The 20,280-nt window shown below is 38.3% G+C and overlaps 2 protein-coding genes, 1 long non-coding RNA gene and 1 pseudogene across 6 annotated transcripts; 2 read left to right on the plus strand and 2 right to left on the minus strand.

The window, feature by feature from the left end:
* Window positions 1-511: 511 nt before the first annotated feature.
* On the minus strand, window positions 512-4,457 carry LOC126783177 (protein NONRESPONDING TO OXYLIPINS 2, mitochondrial). 4 transcript variants are annotated; one of them, XR_007670840.1, is made up of 4 exons: window positions 4,292-4,457; window positions 4,079-4,197; window positions 2,951-3,053; window positions 1,552-1,958 (listed from the first exon to the last, which is right to left on the minus strand). XR_007670840.1 is itself a non-coding variant. In XM_050508595.1 (3 exons), exons 1-3 carry the CDS (start codon window positions 4,438-4,440, stop codon window positions 746-748), a joined length of 288 nt encoding a protein of 95 aa, XP_050364552.1. In that variant the 5' UTR covers window positions 4,441-4,457; the 3' UTR covers window positions 512-745. The 4 variants fall into 4 exon arrangements, 3 of the variants coding, with proteins under 3 accessions (XP_050364552.1, XP_050364550.1, XP_050364551.1); XM_050508595.1 differs by lacking the exons at window positions 1,552-1,958; window positions 2,951-3,053 and adding an exon at window positions 512-765; XM_050508593.1 differs by lacking the exon at window positions 2,951-3,053.
* A 179-nt stretch (window positions 4,458-4,636) lies between these two features.
* On the plus strand, window positions 4,637-8,366 carry LOC126782845 (phenylalanine--tRNA ligase alpha subunit, cytoplasmic). The gene is made up of 11 exons (XM_050508173.1): window positions 4,637-4,821; window positions 5,349-5,471; window positions 5,565-5,957; window positions 6,104-6,342; window positions 6,427-6,523; window positions 6,965-7,073; window positions 7,416-7,487; window positions 7,584-7,650; window positions 7,760-7,885; window positions 8,006-8,060; window positions 8,152-8,366. The coding sequence occupies exons 1-11, from the start codon at window positions 4,648-4,650 to the stop codon at window positions 8,200-8,202; spliced, it is 1,506 nt and encodes a 501-aa protein (XP_050364130.1). The 5' UTR covers window positions 4,637-4,647; the 3' UTR covers window positions 8,203-8,366.
* Window positions 8,367-8,938: 572 nt separating this feature from the next.
* On the plus strand, window positions 8,939-15,252 carry LOC126783853 (TMV resistance protein N-like; annotated as a pseudogene).
* A 3,013-nt stretch (window positions 15,253-18,265) lies between these two features.
* On the minus strand, window positions 18,266-19,568 carry LOC126784801 (uncharacterized). Its single transcript, XR_007670986.1, has 3 exons — window positions 19,247-19,568; window positions 18,956-19,076; window positions 18,266-18,818 (listed from the first exon to the last, which is right to left on the minus strand). It is a non-coding gene; the product is annotated as an uncharacterized LOC126784801 (long non-coding RNA).
* Between the last annotated feature and the right edge of the window lie 712 nt (window positions 19,569-20,280).

Genomic DNA, 20,280 nt, shown 5'->3' on the forward strand with positions numbered 1-20,280 from the left:
TAGAAGTGGGGTATCTGAATATGTGTCTGATTGGATTATGAAGAAGGGATAATGAGAGCATGCAAAGGCCGACAAAATGAATTAAGGGGACGGAAGGTACACTGCATCAAATATTCAAAACCTTACCAAAACCACCTGTTGCTACCAAAGCAAGTTTTGGCACGCAATTGAACTTGGCTTACACTAAAAGTAACATATTTAGCTGGGCACTTGCCACGTTACTCTTTGAAACCCGATCATAAGGAAAAAAAGAGTATTGATAGCATATAATTATACGCGACTGGAGCATAGGTAGATTGAATGGTACTTCAAATTTATTCGACATTCCAAAATTCATCCGAGTGGTGAACTCTGGTATCACTAGGAGTAAAATTGGTTTGGTTAAGTGACAGTAACTAATAACTGAACCTATTTTTCAAAACAGAAACCAGTAAAAAAGAAATCGGAATCCAATCTCGTCAGTTAACCTACACTTCGGTTCCAGTAATAGACTATCCGTATAAACTTTGGAACGAGAAAAAGACAAAGTAAAGAACCATCAAACTTATTCAATAATGTTGAACTCGGGAAACAGATCATAAGCAGACTAGAACTGGAAACAACAATTCATCTAAGTTTCCATTTGGCAAACATAACTGAGCGGGAGCAGAGTTCATCTCATAGATGCTAGTTTGCTTAACAGATTATGAACCAAACACATTGATCCCGTCAAACAAAATCCTGCAACTCAATAGGGAGAGTGCTGTCATGAAGGCATTGAAAATCCTGTACATAGTAATAAAAGGAATCGTAAGAATTCTAGATAAGAAAACTCCATCGATTTTGGAACAAAAGGGGGAAGTCAGGAACATCGCTGCAATTAAGGTTGGAAATGACATGCACTCAATTTCAGAGTAGAACGAATGTACAACCTTTCTAATAAACTCAGAAAGAGTAGCTGGAAACAACAATTAGACCTGCTACTTATCTATGGAAACAAAGGTGGAAATATATGGCTGGTAAGTATGCAACTGTAAAACACAAAGCAACAACATTGAGAACAAATCGCCTGAGCTGCCTTTTTGGTGATGCCTCCCTTTTGGCAACGACTAATCACAAGAAAACCAGTCAGCTTTCTCATTTAATGGCATTCGGGTCTTGGCTATGATAGGGAACGGCTAATCATACTTAATGTGCTTGGTACCTTGCGTTGAAGATTTGAAGACTGAAGAGTTAAGAGAAGGTTATATAAGAGAGAAAGAGGCTAAGTGAGATACTAATTTTAGGTTCAGCCTACCGGAAGAAAGCCAAACCCAATGAAAATGGACACAACATTGAAACCAAAATAAAATCAACTATATGCAGGTCTCACTTCAGTTCAGTTGAACCAGTTGTGCACATGCATAGAAGTGATAAAAACAAAAACTGGCACCACTCTTGCCAGTTCCGTGACGTTATAGCACCGACTGACAGTTCCAGTTTCTCAGAATCAGTCCAAAACGATTCTGGTCAGTTTCCGATTTTTCGGTGGCCAAAAGCCCACCCCTACCATATTCAGAGAAACCACTCCAATGTATAAGAATCTGAAATTAAATTTAGACCATCAACAATACATTATTACTCACATTCAGCTTGATGCCATGGCACATCCCATGCATCCCATTTCCCACATGAGCCAAACAGATAGATACCCTACTAAGCAGTACCTAAGTACTAACGATACAAACAAAAGGCACGGTTCCTATATTTAGGTTCACAAGTTTTAGTTCTTGTGTCTAGCATACATTATGAGCTATAACAATGGAATGGGTCCGTTATAGTTCGGGTAAAATCAAAATTGATCAAGGAATTGTCTAAGAAACAGGCTCAAACAGCAAATTCTGCACCATAAGGAGAAGCTCAGTATAATACAACTTGATTGAACCAATGCCAGGTTGCTCGGTTAGATTTGGTTCGTGTTCAGCTGGGATGAATAAGCCCTATCCAAGAATAATTTATAATTAGCTTTGAAAATCATACTATTTACTGAAAAATATAATATTTTAACAAAATAAATAAAAGTACAAAGAACTTCGGAGCTGCTAAAGGTTAAGCAGTTTGGATTCTGGTGCTTTAACCAAATAGTAGTTTATAGGAGACCATTAGAACATAAACTTTGAGCATAGAAACCCAAAATATCTACTTCATTCAAACGAAAATTCCAATGGAATATCTAGTCTAACCATTCAGTAGTTTGGCCATTAACCCAATCACAAAATTTCACTATCACATCACAGTTATTTTATGCTAAGGTCAATCAGGCTAGTGATGATCATCATCATTTCGGCCTAATCCCCTACAGATTTCAATTTGTTCTATGTGAACTGTATCTAAAACAGCTACTACTGTGGCTTCAACACAGATCTCCTTAGATACCAAACCGGAACCATCTGTGTTTTCCCTAGGGGATAATTTCTCCAAACACAGAACAATCAGAAATATAAAACAATCCATGGGAAAACCATAACTAAACTCTGCACAGACTCCATCTAGTTCTTTCCCCACTAAAGTTTTTAATATCATTTGCCAATTCATTGCACACAATCTTTCCTATCGGTATTAAGCTATGGGATTATCTAACTGTCAGGAGACGTTGACCTATTAGAAATCAGAGAACCACCCCTAAGAAAGCCACAAGGAAACTCTGCAAAGACTAATTACTTATTTCCCCACACCAGTGTATGTAGCTGTGACCAATTCAACGGCCTTTCCAATTGCTATTAAATTAATGGATTAAATACCTCTTAAGTTCTAGATTGAAAGATAGGCAGTTTTAAGGCTTTCAAAGGTTCACTGAAGCACACACAATGCACAAGTAAACAACTATGTAATGAGAAGATAATGGTGCTTGTTGAGATTATAATGTGTATACTAAATATTTAATTGTCAAGAAAAACTGAACTGTGTTTTAAGAGTACCAAGTGAAACTTACAAAATGCAATTGTGAGAAATCAAAGGGGAAATGAAAGGAGAAAGATGTAGGAGTCACTATTTGATTTCAGCCCAGAGTTGTTGTCACCGAGGAACTGCAACGTCTAAAGATCAATCAAGAAATGCAGGAGAAGATCAGTAGATGAAGAAACTCTACCGGTAAAGAGAAAGAAATATTGTTTAGTTAGTGGAAAAAGGTGTGGCGAAGAACCTATTGACCCTTGGCTTTAGCACAAAAATATCCTAAAACCTCCTTCCTGCCAACTCTCTAACAAAATGCTTCTTCCATTCTGATAAGCATACAGGTACTAATAACATATATTTATGTTCATACAAGTATTAAAAATTACGTTGTTTGTTACTTGTTATCAATTATCAAACAACTCAAGCCTGAAAAGCTATCCAGATCATTCACAAACACCTTTGAAAACTATGCAAATCATGAATGATGAAGAAGAATTATCAACACCAACTATAGCTTCAATGAAGATAAACAATTTATTGGCATACAACTATTATATGGTAATAAGAAACTGAAATGCAAATACATATTCTGAGGATTTAATCAACTTGTAATTTGAAAACCAAATAGTAAAGCCAGATCATCCTGAAGAGTATCACCACGCAACTCAACATAAGTCTAACTGGAGCAACTAAATAACCAAATTAAAACAGATTGACATCGACTACACAAGGCAGGATCAAACTCAAGACACCGAAAGGTTCTTTCCCACTACATAAACTGACACAGGGGAAAATCCTATGCACCGATAGCCTCACACAGCCGGCAGGCCTTGTCACAATGGTGATGCAAGACCTACACCAGATGTAAAAAAACGCAAGTCAGATTTCGACAACCATTAGAAGAAAAAACAAGACGTATTCAGTGCAATACTATGCACTACACACTCCATAACTCTAAACCACATCGGTGCACTAACTTAGACTAGTCCCCATGTGCTGGTCCTCAAAATTAGTAACGTTAAAACAATGTGACTACTTAGCTACTGTCGCGTAATTCCTCCTACAACTAACTGACTAACAACAAAACAGAACACACAAACAGCATCTGAAAGCATTCGAAAGCATAAAAAAGAAGAATAATGGGAGTAAGAGGGAATGTATATACCCTGAGAGAGGCAACTCCAGCAGGTGGAGTCGAAAGCAATGTTGGACTTGAGCCTCGCAGAAGCAACCACACTGTGCAGCGGCATCATTGTTTCCAAGCTTCCCAACACTGAAACAAACCTGCAACCACAAATCCCAAATAAACCTAAACCAATCAGAATTGGCCACGAGAATTGTGTGTCTGAGCTGTTTTGAGGGTTTAGGGTGTTGTTACCTTGTGGCGCTGGACATCATGGGTTTGGTGGAGGAGGCAAAGGCCGACGAAGAAGAGGAAATGGGTTTAGGGTTTAAGGCGTTGAGTGCGCCCTGCGTTAGGGCTCTCGAGCGTTGGGCCATCAGAGCTGATCTGCACAACGACGCCATTTCTTCTCTTCTTTCTCTCTTCGGTTGAGATTGGAGAAGACTGAATAAGAGTGCGACTTGCTTAAACCCTAGTACTACTTCTTTGGGCCGGTTTAGAGTCAATACCACTGACCCGGCCCAGTTTAGAGGTGAAACGCTGTGTTCCCTAGTATAAAAGGTTCGAAATCTCTCAAACTTGTTTGGGAAAAGATAGAGAGGAGAGCGGCGATGGCGGATTCAGACCAGAAAAGAGCGACGGCGGAGGAGGCGGTGCTCCGGTACTTGGAGAACCACGAAGAAATTGCCGACTCGCTGCTCTTTTCTGCCGACGTCAAGCTCAACCACGACGACATCGCCAACGCGATTAAGAGTCTCACCGGTCACAAATACGTTGACTCTCGGGTAACTCCAACTTAGGTTAACTCTTAGTCTCGTGCTTCAGCTCTGAATGTGAGTCAAGAATTCAATTTTCGACTGAGATTTCACCCTGTTTCAAGTGTTCATGTTCGTTTTGATTTGGTGTGTGGCTTTGAATTGTTATTGATGTAGAAATAGGATGTGGTTTATAGATGAAATGAAGTTCTGATTCGTCGTCGAGTTAAATGTTGGTGAATTTGTTTACTGAAGTGAAATGAGCTAAATTCTTTACTGCGTAGTGATGTGAACAAAGCATTAGATTTGCTTCAACTGTTTTCGAACAGCTAATGAAGAAGGATTTGTGACTGGAATTTCGACTTGTTCCTATTCTTTTGTTTTATTGTGTGGCTTTAACTTGCTGTTGGTTTAGAAACTTGTTAGGAAATGAAAAGAGCTTAATGATTAATTGAATTTCGGATTAGGTTGAATGTTGCTGTGTTTGTTTTACTGAAGCAAAGTTTGACTGATCCTGGATTGTGCAATGGGGGTGTTGATTACTTGTTAATTTGCAGGAGGTTACAAAAGAGACGTGGTTGCTCACTGAGGAAGGAAAGACTTATGCGGTTCAGGGATCACCAGAAATGCAGCTCTTCCTGTCCATACCACTGGAGGGGATTACAAAAGACGAATTGCAGGTAATGCTTCTGTGTGATCTTCTGTGAATTTTTTCTGTTGACACGGTGTAGTGAATCATGTACTAGTATTTAAAAGTGTGGTGCTTTATGCAGAAAAAGTTTGATCCATCAAGTTTCAAGATAGCTTGCGCGCAGGCCGCAAAGAATAGATGGGTAGACTTCGGAAAGCAACTTGTGACCAGGAAGATCCAGCATGTGGACAATGACAAGGTCCAAACTTTGCTTCTCCAGATACAAGACGCTAAGGACTTATGCCAAGATGACATCAAGGCTCTCACAAAAAGAAAGCTGATTACTTTACATGTGAAGAAGGGCTTCTCAGTGATAAAAGGTCTCAACTATGCTCCTGAGAGAAAGAAGGTTGCTACCGATTTGACTCGGGATATGCTGCAGAGTGGAGATTGGAACAATATGGAGTTCAAAGACTTTAACTTGAAGGCTAAAGGTGCACCTACTGAACGTGGTTGTCTTCATCCACTGCTCAAGGTACAGAGCAATTGAAGTATAAAATTCCTACAGAAATTGTCTTTCTTAAATTAGGACTATGTTACATCATCTATATACTGTATATGCACATGGTTTTTAGCTGCTTTAAAAAAAAATTTGACGCTGCTAAATCTGCCAATTTTCAGGTACGGAAGCAATTGAAGGATATTTTCCTACAAATGGGGTTTGCCGAGATGCCCACTAATAACTATGTCGAGAGCAGTTTCTGGAATTTTGATGCACTTTTCCAGCCTCAACAACATCCTGCTCGTGATTCACATGATACATTCTTCCTTAAAGTTCCTTCAACTACCAAGGAACTCCCTGAAGATTATGTTGAGAGGGTGAAGCGTATTCATGAGTCCGGTGGTCATCAGTCCAGGGGGTATGACACTGAAATTGTGCTAATGTCATAATCTCACATGATTTATATATGTCTTTTACCTTTTCTTTCCTTCTTATCCTACAGTTATGGGTATGATTGGAAAAGAGAGGAAGCTGATAAGAATCTTCTGCGAACTCACACAACAGCCGTTTCCTCCAGGATGCTCTACTCGCTAGCCCAGGTATATTTTCATTATTAATGCTCTTCATATTTATACATGTATCGGATTGATTTATCTAATCTGTTAAACCTCCTCTTCTTTCCTTCTTCCAACCCGGTGCCACAACCTTTATTTTCATGTAATGCTGACTTGGTTTAAGTGCCTTTCTGGTATTGGTAACTAAAGGGTGTTCTAACATTGTCTGCTGCCTTTATTTCAAACATTTAGAGATATAATTTTGTCATTTTTGCGTGTCTATAAAGTCACAATGCAACCAGTGTATGCTGTATGCCTTTATTAGTATATGCTCAATCTCTAAGGTTTTAGTAGGCATTTCTATAATCTTGGAAAAAGACTGGTTCTGTATGTTGTTTTAACTTAATCATTTGTAATAATTTCCGCCCCTGTACTGCCACTTATCTCAATTCCTCACAGACACTCACTCAAATTTGTATTCTTTAGGATTGTGCAGAGAAACCTTTCACTCCCAGGAAGTACTTTTCGATAGATCGCGTTTTCAGAAATGAAGCAGTAGATCGAACACATCTGGCAGAGTTCCACCAAATAGAAGGTATTATTGGTTTATATCTGTGGACATTTACTTGGTTAATAAACTTCCTCCGGCTCTTCTATGAATCTAAAGCCGAACTAAACTAAATTAAAGTGCACAATTGTGTTTTCAGAAACCTGATGGAACCCATTTTCTACTGCAACGCTTATTTGGCTCTGAATTAGTTGCTTTAAAAATATGTTAGCAACTTAATTGGGTAGGATCTTTGGTACAAATATCACGTGGTCCCTAACACTGTAAAGGGTTAAAGGATGTGCTATAGTGCAATGCTGCACTGCTGTTGCTGACTTACAGATCTGATTTTTAAACACTCACCTGTCTGAATTTTTGTTCTGGATTTAGGTTTGATATGTGATCGAGGCCTCACTCTGGGTGACCTGATAGGAGTGCTCAAAGACTTCTTCTCACGGCTGGGTAATGCACTGGCTGACACTGTGATGTTCTCCTGGTCTTTTGTGTTCTATTTATATACCGTACCTCTTTATTTAAAAAATATTTTTTTTATTTCAGGCATGTCTGATCTGAAGTTCAAGCCAGCTTACAATCCTTATACTGAGCCTAGCATGGAGATTTTCGGGTGAGATATTCATCAATTTTACATTACATTTTCGTTATATTGAGTTGAAATGCTCTTTCATGTTGGGTATATGGAAGTTTGAAGATTGATAAAGTTTCATGCCTTACAGTTACCATAAAGGCTTTGGCAAGTATGTGGAGATCGGAAATTCTGGTATGTTCAGACCTGAGATGTTGCTTCCTATGGGGCTCCCAGAAGATGTCACTGTTATTGCTTGGGGCCTCTCCCTGGAAAGGTAACTGTAACTTATTATTAGTGACTGCTATATTATTTATGAAGTTATGCTGAAGAACAATGGTAATTCCCAACTATGCTTTGGCAAATGTAATGACACTCATTTTGGAATTTGAACCAGACCGACCATGATACTCTACGGCATTGACAACATTCGAGATCTTTTTGGGCACAAGGTAAACACTTTACACTTGACATTGAACATTAACATTTGTAGTTGCCTTGTTATTAATCTTAATTGGATTTTATTTGGTTTTTAAAATGCAGGTTGATCTAGGTCTCATGAAGAAAAACCCACTATGTCGGATTGGATTGTAAAACGATTCAGAAATGCTTGCTAAGTAGCCATGGCACAATGAATTTCTGTAACCATTTGAAATTTGTGTTATTGTATTAATTTTGATGAAAACAATACCAGAGTTATCCATTTAACCTGATTGAGTTAATTGGGAACAAAAAAGAACTACATAGGGGTTTGTGGTTAGGTATTGTACAAGTGATGTTATACTGATAAGAATTTTACTGACCCTCTGAAAGAAAGTACTGTGTCATTAGCCTGACATGGTGAAGACGGTCTGAGTCCTGGTTTTGTTTAGATCTTTTCCTTAATTAGGTGCTGACGTATTCCCAGTTTAATCACTGCGACTGCGAGCAACGATGAACCTAGCTGCTTTGAGCCCCCTCCTCTTCAGCAATCAAACAACAATTGCTGCTTTTTCCACCCGCTCACACATATAAATTAATAAATGTGTTTCTGAGTGAATAATAATCCTATTACAATTATTACTTAATATCTGCATGATTGGTGAGTGAAAGTGCAACGCTGTTTCGCCGGCCCTCTCCTCTACACCTTTTCTTCTTCTTCTCCTCGTCCTCATTCTTTCTTGGTAGTTTCGTTTCATCTTACACGCCCTTGACTTCACATAGACTGATCGAAGCTAGCAGGAAACTATGATCAAGCTTTGCACCTACTTTTGAGATCTTCTTCTTCCTTCTCCGCTTCTTCTTCTTCATTTCACCAACAATTAATCAAACCACTCCGATCTAATGACTCCAACTGAGAGATTCGTCCTCATTCTCTTCTGTTCCTTCTTCAACATCTTCATACGAATACGATGTGTTTCTGAGTTTCAGAGGCGAGGATACTCGCCACGGTTTCACAGGTCATTTGTACAACTCTTTGGTCCATAGGGGGTTCGACGCTTTCATAGATGACAATGAGCTTCCAAGAGGAGAGGAAATATCACAAGCACTTCTCCGAGCCATTGAAGAATCAAAGCTCTCTCTCATTGTCTTCTCTGAAAACTATGCATCCTCAAGGTGGTGTTTGGATGAACTGGTTCATATCCTTGGATGTAAAAGATGGAAGAACCAGATGATTCACCCAATCTTTTACAAAGTGGATCCCTCGGACGTAAGACACCAGGGAGGTAAATACGGTGAGGCACTTGCAAAACATGAGCTCAGATTCGATCATGGCACGGTGGCAAGATGGAGAGCAGCTCTAAAAGAAGCAGCTGATTTATCTGGGTCGCATTTCTCTGGCCACGGGTATGTCATGCACTGAAATTTACTCTTCTTGCTCTAGCTATAATAAGTATTCTGTTCTTACTAGATGTTTCATTTGATTTTATTACGGCAGGTATGAATATGAATATGAATTTATTGGTAAAATTGTTAGAGAGATTTCTAGCCGAATGAAGAAAGGTACCGAGTTGAATATGCCAGAGTACCAGGTTGGATTAGACTCTCGGCTGCGGCATATGCTTAAAGTTTTAGATGTTGAGGCCAATGATGTACGGATGGTAGGGATATGGGGAATTGGCGGAGTAGGCAAGACCACAATTGCTAAAGCCGTGTACAATGAAATCTCCTATAAGTTTGATAGTTGCTGCTTTTTGCCAGATGTAAGAAAGGGTTCAGAGCAACATGAGGGTTTAGTCAAGCTACAAAAAAAAACTTCTCTCTAGCATTGTGGGACTGAAAGAATTGACAGTGTGCAATGAAGATGAAGGAGTCACTATCTTGCGTAAAACGATGAGACATAAAAGGATTCTCTTAGTTGTTGACAGTGTTGACAGTCCCGACCAATTAGAGAAATTAGCTGGGAGAACTGATTGGTTCGGTCATGGCAGCAGAGTTATCATAACAACAAGAGACAAGCGGTTGTTGATTTCTCATGGAGTGAGTGAAAGTCAAATATACAAAGCCTTGGAGCTAAAGCATGATGACGCTTGTGAGCTCTTCTGTGCAAAAGCCAAAGTGGATAATGCTAATTTGAATGATGATGAGAAACTGATAGTTACCACTGTTGTAGAATATGCTCATGGCATACCACTAGCGCTGGAAGTTTTAGGTTCATATATATGTGAAACCTCTATACATGAATGGCCAGCTATGTTAGATGGTTTCAGAAAAGATCCTCCTAAATGCATTCAAGATATTCTCACAATCAGTTACGACGGACTACAAGTGTCAGTGAAAAATGTTTTCCTTGACATTGCATGTTTCTTCAGAGGTTGGAAGAGAAACGAGGTGATACAAATACTTAAAGGTTGCGACCGCTTCAACCCCGAGTATAGTATAAAACTTCTCCAACAAAAAGCTCTTGTATATCTTGATCGGCATGGTGATATCCGATTGCATGATCTGCTGGAAGATATGGGGAAAGTTAAAGTTCTGCAAGAGTCTACGGAACCCGGTAAGAGAAGTCGATTGTGGCATTATAAGGATGTGCAGGATGTCCTAACAGAAAACAGAGTAAGTTGTTCTCGTATGCTTATATTCCAATTCGAAAACTAATATCATGATAATATATATCATATGATTTTGTTGAATCCGTAAAGAACTGATAATAAAAAATACATTTTAAACTGGCATTCTGGTATGCAATACTTGTTTTGCTAATACGATTGTTTTTTTTTGTTTTTTGAATACTAGGGGACAAGTAAAATTGAAGGCATAATGGTAAAAATGCCTACAGCAGATGCGATCCGCTTGCACCCCAAATGCTTCAAGAAGATGGAAAATCTTAAAATCTTTATAAACTTCAATGGACGGTTTGTTGGAAAGGTTGATTATTACCCGAAGCAATTGCGGGTACTTGATTGGCCTGAATGCCCCTTGCAATTTTGATGCGAAGAAAATGATCCACCTTAATATGCGTGGCAGCCGCATCTCAAGCCTTGGAAAAGGATTCAAGGTACTTGTATTTTTTCAAGAGTACCTAGTGGTATTAAATTCTTTAGAACTTACCAATTTAACATTTCAATTTTTCTTCTTCTTTGGTATGACAGAGTATGCAAAATCTGACATCCTTAAAATTGGAGGCATGCGAATTCCTGAGAGAATTCCCCGACGTGTCCGGAAGCCCAAACTTAGAGATCCTAGATCTAAGCTTTTGTAGCAATTTGGTGGAGGTTCACCCTTCCGTTGGATTCCTTGAAAAGCTTGTTGAGCTGGATTTCACCGGATGCAGGAACCTTGTGAAGCTTCCTGGAAAAGTCAACTGGAGGTCCCTCGAAGAACTTGACCTTGATTATTGCAGTAGTTTGGAGAATTTCCCTGAAATTTTGGAGGAGATGAAATACATGACATCCTTGTCTCTATGCGACACTGGCATCAAAGCATTGCCTTCATCCATTCGGTATCTGATCAACCTTGAGAAGTTATTTTTACAAAATTGTAAAAACCTCACAGATCTACCTTGCAGCATTTATGAGTTGCCAAAATTATGGGCGGTTCAGGTGTACGGGTGCCTAAATCTCGTGATGACGGTCCCAAATAAGAAGGTTTCACGTGATGACGGTCACTCTTTATCAGGATGCAGTTCTTCAATTGGCAATTCGGCGCTTCCTTTGTATTCAATCACACTGAGCGAATGCAGTTCATCATTGCCTTGACTGTGCATCCACTTTAGAATTACTTACTCTATCAAGGATGATCTGGGTTGTTTTACCCGAATGCATCAAGGAATTTGTCAACTTGAGGAAACTTGATTTGAGCGACTGTAAGAGGCTTGTTGAAATTCCAGAGCTTCCACCGAAGATTGAAAAGCTGGATGTGAGCGGCTGCGTGTCATTGGAAAGAATTTCAAAGTTGTCAAACATTTTGAAGCGTAAAGAAACACAAATGATCAAGGAGATGAACTTGACTAATTGCTGGACACTGTGTAGAAATTTGGTTCATCAGATGGTAAATGAGGAAGAAGATCTGTTCTGTCAGCTCCTATGTTCTCAGCTATCCCAATTCACAATTAGTTTTCCACCTCTAAGAATCGGGATTCCAAAGTGGTTCAGCTGTCAAATGGATAAAAAGGGGTATAATCGGTTTGAGTTTTGGATTGAAGCACTCCCAAATTTCAAATGGGACAACACAGGATTGGCTCTCTGTGTTGTTGCTCTTGATCAACTGCTGCCATGTGTTGTTCTTTATGGCGGTTTTGGATTCAATATTTGCATCGATGAAGTAGAGGTCTTATGTAAGCCCCTAGTAAAGGTTGGGCCAAATAATGCATGGGTGCGCTATGTTCCATTCCATGAAATGTGGCAACTTGATTATTGGCGTCCATTGCCACCTTTGACGTGTCGCGTCCGTATCTTTCAAATAGGGTCCAAATGGCCTTTTAAAAGCTGTGGGGTCCACCTTGTAATGCCACCCAGTGAAGACTTTTGTATGCAGCTCATCCGTGCAGAGAACCTCCGGTGTCAATTTTCTTTTGATGAAATGTTGAAGAAGGTATTTTAATTTAAGTATTCTCCAGTACTGCGTGTTAACATGTATCATTTCCCTGACCACATTTCAGAGATAATAACAGACATTTGTTACAAGGATTTGTTGCAAAACGAAGGACTGACATCTGAACAATTATGTAATATTGCAGAATAACAACTGGGAAAAGTATGGTCCCAAACAGGGGGAGTGCTCTGCTCACACCTATGTAGCACCGACACCGACACGGCACGACACGGTAAATCTTAAAAACCTAGATCCCGACACAGCGTCGACACGGCAATTTATATATAATTTAATATATATTAATGTATAAAATATATATATATATATTAATATTCTTCTGCTACTGTTTAGATATACAATTATATATATATATATATTATTGTTTTTCTTCTTCACATCTAGCAGATTCTCAGCAGCCAAATCTTTCTTGGGTTCTTGAATTCCAGAGAGATCCACTTCAATTCCCACCACAGAATCACAGATAAGGCTTTTTTTTGCGTCGTTCTCTACTTTGAAGCAAAACAGAATGAAAGTTGCGAGGTGGGAACTGAGTGTTAAGGCTTAAGGCTTAGGTTTTTAAAAAAAAAATTCTAAATGCTGATGTGGCGTGTCGAAAACACTGGGTGGCGTGTCGGTCAACGTGTCGGGCCGTGTCAAAAAAGTCAACATTTTCCGACACGCCACGTGGCGTGTCGGACACCGTGTCGGGCAGTGTCGGACACTCCGACACTTCAGCCTTTAAAGTGTCGGTGCTACATAGGCTCACACTTAAGGTGAGTGTTTATTAACCACACTACGTAATATGCTGAACTTCAGAATTGATATATGTCCCTTGCTTTTGTTATTGTAAAATTTAAGCATGCCTTGATTTGTTCCTGCAGGTATTGTGAGTACAGTTCCCTTAGGTGGAACCATACACTGTTCTAATATGCATACAACTAATTAAACCAGCTCATCAGCTGACACTTCACATTTCCATGTTCAATGACATTTCCAGATCATTTCGGTAGCTTTTAAGCACCATCTTGTCTGCACAAGCTTGACTTAAAAGCTAGAGGTCAGTTATTTTTATCATTCATCATTTCATTATTTGAAGTAGCTGGTCTTCAGCATTCGAACAATCAGCTGCTTTCTTTTTTGTGTAACATATGCCACAAGAAATTTATAGAAATATGAGAATGTGGTGTCCCAATTGCCGTTTAGTTCACTAGTGTAGCTTGCTTGCATCTCAAAGTATCAATCATAATCTAAACAACATGGATATGTTGCTTTGCATATTATTTGTCCTTCTCGTCACATTTATCTTTGAAGCAATAACCACCCTCTTCCAACTATACCTCAGAAAACTAAAACCTTTATCTTCAGGATAGCAGGTTACTGGAAACTATGAGTTAAAGGAATTGATTTAATTAATGCTATGCAAGGGGTTACAACAGAAATAGTTAATGCATCTATTATTCAATTGTACTCTGATGTATTTGGTCGTTTCAAAGATGCAGTGGTCATAATAGGTCCTCAGCTTATTGGAGCTTTTGTCACTGGTATCCTGATAATGTGTTAGTAGTCCTGAATTTCTAGACTGGTTACACACCATGAACAACGATATATTCGAAGAATACTTTATATCAATCAAGATTCTTAAGGAGAATGACATTAGTTAAAGAGCCAGGAAGTATAATGAATTTATATCTCTATCTAGCTACTTATGAGTTAAATAAAATAGTGATCTAAATCTGTCGAGAAATGAATAAATTTTATGGGCTACCTATCCATTCTTATAATGTGGTTCTGCCTCGTCCATGATCACCAGATTAACAGATTTGCATATGTTATTTAATTCAGGGAAACCGTGCTCTGCACCATCCAACTGTCATATACTACAGCAGAGATTTTGTATATTGTTTGGATCCTATGTTGCACGGACACGGACACGGACACTGCGACACCGACACGGCGCGACACCGCGATACGGCAAATCTAAAAAACATAGATCCCGACACGGCGTCGACACGGCAATTTATATAAAATTTAATATATTTATTAATGCATAAAAGAAATATATAACACATGAAATAATGTCAAATTAAAGTTTCAAGTTCATTTCATTGCATAACAATTCAAAACAAATAAATATAAGGAAAGAAGAAAGGGAAAACAATGAGACTGAAATAAAATTTGGGTTTTTTTGTCTGTTTGGTTTTCATTTTCTGTTTTTATAATCTAAAATAATGACGTGACATATCGGAATTATGATGTAACGTGTCGGTCAAAGTGTCGGGGAAGTGTCAAAAAAGTCAATATTGATGACACGCCACGTGGAGTGTCGGACACGGTGTCGGAAAGTGTCGGGCCGTGTCGGAGTGTCGGAAAGTGTCGGACACTTCGACACTCCAACCTTAGAAGTGTCGGTGCTACATAGTTTGGATCATGTTAAGCTAGTCGTGATACGAATTCGGTTTCGAAGGGTTGAGATTGCGTATCGTATTATCTGATTCCTTTGGTGTAGATTGTTGTCATTGAAATTGATAGTGAAATTGTGGATCTGAGAACTGGAGAGGTATTATCTCTTTGAGGTGTATTGTTGAATCATGTTGAGCTAGGGCGAATATGAGTATAGAATTCCTTTGTTGAGATTATGTTTCGTTTTATCTGATTCCTTTGGTGTAGATGTTGATGATGAAATTGATAGTGGAATTGTGGATTTCTTTGTATGACTGCAGTTATGCTCTGTTGCAACAATTTTCTTTTGCGAATTGGAGAGGTTTTGTCACATTAATTACTGGATAGAAACTTATAAATAAATTTGATTATATTTTTAGAAGTGGTAGTGGCATATTTTCAGCTGTTGAGGCTGAGGGAACATTCCTGATCTTTAGGCTAGTTATTATCAGAATCTGAATATTATCAGTATTCTTTGTGACTACAAGTAGTGCTAATTGGAGTTTGTTTGTTTGTTACCGGATTTCTTATATTTTCTGTGGTTCTTTGATGAAAGCAGCAGGACTGTAACCGCACTATACTGATTTGCAAGTTAGGTTGTGATAGGAGCACAAAGTGTGACGTTCTTAATGTATATATGCCCTATTCTTATGCTTTGTTACTTCTTACGTAGTTGTTTTAGGTTCATATTTGTCATATGTATGTTCTAAGAAGAGCTATGCCGAATTTAGATGATTTGATGATGAAATTGTGCTAAGTGTTAGAACTCCTTATTGAGCTAGGATTCCTTACTCGACTATGACTCTACTTTCCTATTTTCATTCTTTCATATTCCTTAATCGACGATTTCTTTTCAGGAAAGCCAAATCATATTTGGAAAGGAAGAAGAGTTGTCGAGTTGCATTCCTAGTTGAACAAGGAAATCATATTCGAGTTGAAGAAGGAGAAGAGGAGGCCGGCCTAGCTACTCCTAGTTGGACCAAGATTGTTGCCGTGCAGCCCTTAAGTGATCTCCCTATTGGACTTGGTTTCCTACATCAAGTTGGATATGGAGTACATAAATCAAATCCATAACAAAGAGGATTTCAGCTTCCCAATTGGATTCTACTTCCTTATGAGACGGCAAGAAGGCTTCCTAGACTCCTATATATAGAGGCTCGGCCTCTCCATATTTTCATCATCAGCCCTACACACAAATACAAGCCATACTCTGCCGAAATACTCTTCCATCCTCCAAGAAATCCTAAAACCGAAATTCATCCTTTTCCACCCTTTGGATTCGAAGCAAGTAGCCTAGGATCTTCGTTTGCTTGGAATAAACCCCGTATGATTATTTCAAAGTGTAACTCTATGATCTTCATGTTTTATTTCGGTTTTATGTTTTCTTGTTCTTGGATGATTTCTGTTTTGGTTTTGTTAAAGTTCAATTTAAACTTGTCTATGAGATAGTTGTTCTTTCAAATTGTGTATGAATTAAAGATTTCGATTTCTATTTCAATGATTTCTGTTTTGATGCCGTGAGTTATTGTTCCATGTTCTTGATTAAATTTCGATGTGTTCTTATATTGCATGTGTGATTAAGACAAGTAGTTGATGTTGCATATGTTAATCATTCAAAGTTAGTAACGATTATGATATAAGTAGTGGATTAATTGTTCTTTGGTTTTTCACCGATTTTTGATTCTAAGTTCGGCATTGGATATGTACTTAAACATGTTGATTTCTCTATGTGATATGTAATTGCATGATGAATTGGTATGTTAGATTTTGTAGCAAAACAAGTAGTTAAGCTCGAATGTATCCATGTGTTAGGAACCAAGTAGGAACTTGATGCATGATCGAACTTAGTGTGGAACCTTGATACCTACGGCATGAACATGAATAAGAAGGGAATTCGATGGCTTTGTTCTTACATGATTTGTTTGGTGATTGTTTATGTGTTTGTTGGTTGATCACATGTATATATTAGTTTAGGTTTTATTTACTGTTTTTATGATTCAATCCGAAACTTATATCTCAAACTTTAAAATCTTTATGAATTCGTGTTAATTGATGTGATCCTAAGCCCTGGCTGGATCCCCGGTTTGTGAACGATACCCTCTTGCTTTATACTACTAATGATGTGTTCAGGGTTAAATATTGATGTCGAGTAATCGAGCAATTCATCCGGTTGTAAGCTAGAGGAGGCATTATACAATCTTAAGCTGAAAAAAAGAGGGGTAAACAGTTGGAACGACATAGAAACTTATGACCTGATATGTACACCAGTTCCATCATTACACCAACTGACCGGTTTCTTTGGAGATTATGTTTGCACGAGTCCTCAAGGTTGTTTATATTCTTACAAGAGTAGGACCATATGTAGAGATTAACTTCAGTTTGATGACCTTTTCGCAGTATCTTTGGAAGGAATAGGCTATCTAACATTAACTCATAGGAGATTCTAATTTTGGGAAACTTTGAAATACACCGTCGCAAGCAGATGAAGTATGTGTTCATTATAGTCTTGTCCTGCTCTATATGTATGCTAACTTTGTCAAATCGAACCATATGAAAATTGACTCTTCTCTGCTGCAAGTATATGCTGAAATTTAAGAGGGGCAATAAAAGATTTATCTAATATACAAATATGATATATGCAACATCAACTTTGAAGTACACCATGTAGGCTGATTAAGAGTTGTTTATTTTGTGTTTGGTTTGTTCTGTATCATTGTATGTATAAAGCCTTAATGAAAAAACACAACTAAATATTTCTATTAATCTGCTGCAAGTTAGGCCTAAAACTAGAGGAGTCGGTTTGTTCTCGCAAGTCAGTTTTTGCCCACTCAATTGGATGAAGAAGAAGCTCTTCTTCTTCTTATTATGACGCTGCAACTGGATGCGTTACTTATACGTCCATTTGCAAAAGTGTGTAACTTCATGGTTCCCTTTTTAGGAAAAGTATGGAAAGTCGAATCTGATTGGATCCCTTTTTTGTTAAAAAATTACTGGTAGCATTTGGACTCTCTATTGAATTCGTATAATCTTTAGTTTTGTAGAGTCTTTTCTTTTTGTGTAGCCTTGTTGGTTTTCTGTAGCCTTATTGAATTCTTAATAACACACTGTAGACATTCACCATGAAAATTGAGATGGTTGAGCAGTGGATTGTATACATAGGAGCCGAGATTATCAATGCCTAGACTAGTTCTAATCCTGGTTATGGTAATAAAAAAAATTCATTAACTTTAGTAAGCTAGAAGGTTCATGATGAGCTTAATGTAACTGTGTACATGATTTCAGAACGAAAACTAAGAATTGTAGTTCCCAAGGTGCAAAATGCCTGTACTACAGGAACCCATAAACCAAAATCTTGCGCCTGTCTTCCCTTGTTTCTCTATCCTTTTCCAATTTTCTGCAGTTTCTGCTAGTTGTAGAATTAAGCTTTGCGGTCAGATGGAAGTCTCACTGATAACCTTCACATTCCAAAGCCTAATTTTAGTGGAAGTCGCACCTTAGACTGTCCATAGATTGATAGCCCTAATCTTGTGCTGCAATGGGTTGTATTCTTTTCTTAAAAAATACATGTAAGATAAATTGATGTTGAGCCCATTCGTTTATCTTAATTGTTTCCCCCATGGGAGTTACATTTGCTGTGCTTGCCATCTGAAACTTACGCCATGCTTTTGCAATTTTATTGTTAAAGGAATGTGATTGCTTGTCCAGTTTGACCGTCTCCAATTGTACAAGCTCCAAAGCCTTAACTCAATTGATGCCTTCTAAAGCTCCAAGCAATTTCAAGATGAACAATGATAAAAAAAAAAAACTACCATAAAGAACCAAGACAACTTAATAATTAAGGGACATTACGGACCGTTTGATGCTGAAAAAAAAAAGTGAACCGTAAGAAACTCACCGGAAAGAACATACGATGCAATTGCTGGTATTTGAAGCTGCGAGGATGCCGAAACAAGATCAAGCAATACAGATTCTTCTTCATTCTGATGTTCGCTGCACACAGTATCTTCCTCTAGAGCCTAAGAGGAACAGTGCATATTACAAACGCATTCAAGAGACTCACGCATGCATTAACCAAATGGAATGTAAATCAAGTTCTAATCAAATGGGTCATCTTTCCAATTACTAAGTGAGCTCTTTGCATAAAGCAATCAATTGACCAATAAACAAATCATATCTTCACTCTTACATTAAAACACAGACCAAATTAGCCACAGTCAATCGTATAAGTCCGACAAACCAATACAACACACATGCAAACATTCATTCATAATCTCGCAAAGGAAGCTGCTCAAACCAGAAAAGGAAGCTGCTCAGTCCTTGAAAAAGTTGAAACCTCGCAACCCAACTGTTAACGAGAACTCAGGTTTGGGGTTGTAGAGAAAGATTTCCTCTGTACAACTAGAACAGCGGTGAATGAAGACCAAACTTAGTAAGGTGCGATTAGTTTCAGCAATATACTACACAGAGAGAGAGAGAATTTTCTGCAAAATAATAGTCAACGACCTCATTTGGTAATGTGAGGAAGAGAGAGATGGGTACGTCTTGAATGCTTACTCTTTACCTTGACGATATTGTTGAGATTAGCTGTAGTGTTGTACAATACATAAATTCATAAATATATTAAATTTAATTAAAAATAACAGATATAATAAATCTAATATATCTTTTATCTCTCTTAAAAAATACAATACAATTCCGATAAAAAATATTTAGACCATCGACCCTTCCACTGCAAAAACAGAGGGAGGTGATCGCTGCTCTGTGAGGGCTCGGCTCCTAGCCTCCTAGGTCAGAATATAGCCATTCCCAACCCGACCCGCTAATGCGGAACCAAATTTCCAACACCAGAATATAGCCTCCTAGCGTGACAAACCTAGGCAATACTTGTTACTAGTCTCCCTTATTTAAACGTCCTTGCTTTTTTCACTTCTGCAATGTTGGACAAACAGCCAATGAGTCTTTCAGCTCAAAGAAAAGATTGAGGATATTGGAGGAAGATTAAAGCCACCCCATGATGCACTATGAAATTGAAATGTATGTTTATGTTGGGTTTAAAACAACTCAAAAGTCATTAACCATGCCTGTTTCAGATATGTGAATCTCCCAGTCATGTTTGAGAAATCAGCCCCTACAGTTTTGGGGCCTCAAGTCTGTATGTAGTTGTTCTTGATGTGAGAACAAGTAGATACCAGAGTTGCTACTTTGCTAGTCTTTGAGATG

Source organism: Argentina anserina, chromosome 2 (genome assembly GCF_933775445.1).
Source record: "Argentina anserina chromosome 2, drPotAnse1.1, whole genome shotgun sequence".
Classification (NCBI taxonomy): Eukaryota; Viridiplantae; Streptophyta; class Magnoliopsida; order Rosales; family Rosaceae; genus Argentina; species Argentina anserina.

Excerpts from the sequence above, each read along its gene's own strand:
- LOC126783177 (XM_050508595.1), bottom strand. The coding sequence starts at position 4,440 with ATGGCGTCGTTGTGCAGATCAGCTCTGATGGCCCAACGCTCGAGAGCC. Across the intron at positions 4,198-4,291 it reads ATGATGTCCAGCGCCACAAG|GTTTGTTTCAGTGTTGGGAA; the intron begins GTAACAACACCC and ends TTGTGGTTGCAG. Across the intron at positions 766-4,078 it reads CTGGAGTTGCCTCTCTCAGG|GATTTTCAATGCCTTCATGA; the intron begins GTATATACATTC and ends TACTATGTACAG.
- LOC126782845 (XM_050508173.1), top strand. The coding sequence starts at position 4,648 with ATGGCGGATTCAGACCAGAAAAGAGCGACGGCGGAGGAGGCGGTGCTC. Across the intron at positions 5,958-6,103 it reads GTCTTCATCCACTGCTCAAG|GTACGGAAGCAATTGAAGGA; the intron begins GTACAGAGCAAT and ends GCCAATTTTCAG. Across the intron at positions 6,343-6,426 it reads GGTGGTCATCAGTCCAGGGG|TTATGGGTATGATTGGAAAA; the intron begins GTATGACACTGA and ends CTTATCCTACAG.